Genomic DNA, 1993 nt, shown 5'->3' on the forward strand with positions numbered 1-1993 from the left:
TAATAATAAGTAACAATAGCAATAGTCCACTGCATCTAAGACTTAATCCTTATTAATCTAGCCTTAAGCTTCAATAAATGCTTATATTAATTCTAAAAAAAAAGTGACAACCCTTTTACAGATTCACAATATTTGATTTGTCTCTAAATCCAACTTCCCAAATCATAACAGGATAAAAAATTAATCTTGTATATACATCATGGGATCTTGAGTTTATTGGAAATTCATCCACCAAAATATTAACAGCCATTCTCACAACAAAGTAAAGTAATTTGAAGTTTCTCTACCTATGTACAAATAAGAAAATCAAGAGAATGACAACTCAGCTCAGAAATTCAGCAACATTTCTGAGATTTTCAAAATTTTTGAAACAAGTAAATTTATAGACACTGTACCAGAATGCTAATAAGCACTACCAATGAAAATATAACAATACTGCGAATAAGATACTGAACATGTCAACTCAGTGACTTCAGAAAAACCAGTACAGACAATTAGCCAAATATCATACTGCACATCAAAAGGCATGTGATTCTTTCATTACGCTGCCCCAATGGCACATTCACCATATGTTCTCCAAGCATACTCCAGGCACTCTGGTAAAAGCATACTTTGTTCTTCATTCAGGCCATCCATCAAGCACGCTGTCAAATCATTTGAACTCTCTACAGGCTAAGAAATAGCCCTAAACATAAGAAATACCCTGTAGAATAATTTAAGAGAATTATAAATGCCTTAATATATAAAAATTGTTCACAAATACTATGATGATGAATATTGAGAAATACTTATGTAATAAAGAGATTAGAAATTAAACCGTACTTTATAGAATTTAAAGAAGATAAGAATTTGACAGTTATAGCTTCAACTTGGGATGAAGAGCCGAGCAAGTGAAATGGAAAAGGACAAATGGATAAATGGCTTTCTCCGACAGTGGTTCGCTTTGGTCCTTTTTGAATCCTATTTCCTCTCTTATTTAACCTTTGCAAAATAACGTCTCCACTTACCCTCGCTGGCCAGTGCGGGTAACCTTTGACCTTGGCGAAAATCGGGTCACCGGCCTTGAAAACGTCGGATTTGGGCATTGTTTTGGTTGGAATATCGAGAAAATTTTCAAAAAAAAAGAAAATCAACGTAATAGTTATGGATGTCCTCACGCGCCAAGACCTTCGATGTCCTCTTATCTCGCCTGATAAACCTCGCCTCGGGTCACTCTTCGCCCTGATCCTCTCTCGTCTTCCTCCTTTCGGATCCTCGGAGGGTTTCAGAGCCCAACGAGACTCAGTGCGCTTGCAAAAGGCGGTGTTAGTGACGGCACACTTCGCGGGAAGGACCAGCGGCCATCATGGTAAACAACGTACGCGAAGTGACGCTCGGGATGCGCAACTTTTTTCTATAATTCATTTATATGTTCATGAGGAGGTGGTTCATACTTCGCTATTATGGTATAAGAATCATGGTTGCTCTAATTTACTGTATATGTTTTTTTATACTACTGGTACGGTCTGGTGGTTAAGTGATAACACTGAACGTGAATGTGCGTGGGTCTTTCTGCAATTTCGTTGTAGCGATAAGTTTACAGAATTAACTCTAAATATTACATTTTGTGTACATTTTGGCCAGAATATATACAGGATGATCAAGATATATGTTTTAACAATTTTCTGAATGCCTTAAACACAAAATATTGGCTTATCACAAGATATTAAAATAAGGCTATAATTCTCTACAGTTATCAATAACACGTTTTTTTGTGTTCTTAGTACATCCAAATAACTGTATTATAATTCTAAAGACTTCAAAATGAATGACATAACTATCTTATGTGTATTTGTAATATTATGCAGAAGGGAAATCAAACAAGTTGGATCGGCAAGGTGTCAACGGCGTCACTTTGCGTCTAGAATGTATTCAGATTTCTATTAAATTTTCAGCCCTGCCCTTATCTGTGGTAAAATATATTTCTGCAAATGATTATCACCTTTTAGTCTGA

The 1993-nt window shown here is 35.8% G+C and overlaps 1 protein-coding gene across 1 annotated transcript in view; it reads right to left on the minus strand.

Annotated features, from left to right (window-relative positions):
* The window catches only part of LOC119589329 (hepatoma-derived growth factor-related protein 2-like), a 32491-nt gene extending 31113 nt beyond the window's left edge, over nucleotides 1-1378 (minus strand). The window contains exon 1 of the mRNA XM_037937948.1: nucleotides 1008-1378. Within this exon, the coding sequence (XP_037793876.1) occupies nucleotides 1008-1085 (78 nt within the window). The 5' untranslated portion in view covers nucleotides 1086-1378. The remainder of the gene's footprint in view (nucleotides 1-1007) is intronic.
* Nucleotides 1379-1993: the final 615 nt, after the last annotated feature.

Source organism: Penaeus monodon, chromosome 25, assembly GCF_015228065.2.
Source record: "Penaeus monodon isolate SGIC_2016 chromosome 25, NSTDA_Pmon_1, whole genome shotgun sequence".
In the NCBI taxonomy this organism is placed as follows: domain Eukaryota; kingdom Metazoa; phylum Arthropoda; class Malacostraca; order Decapoda; family Penaeidae; genus Penaeus; species Penaeus monodon.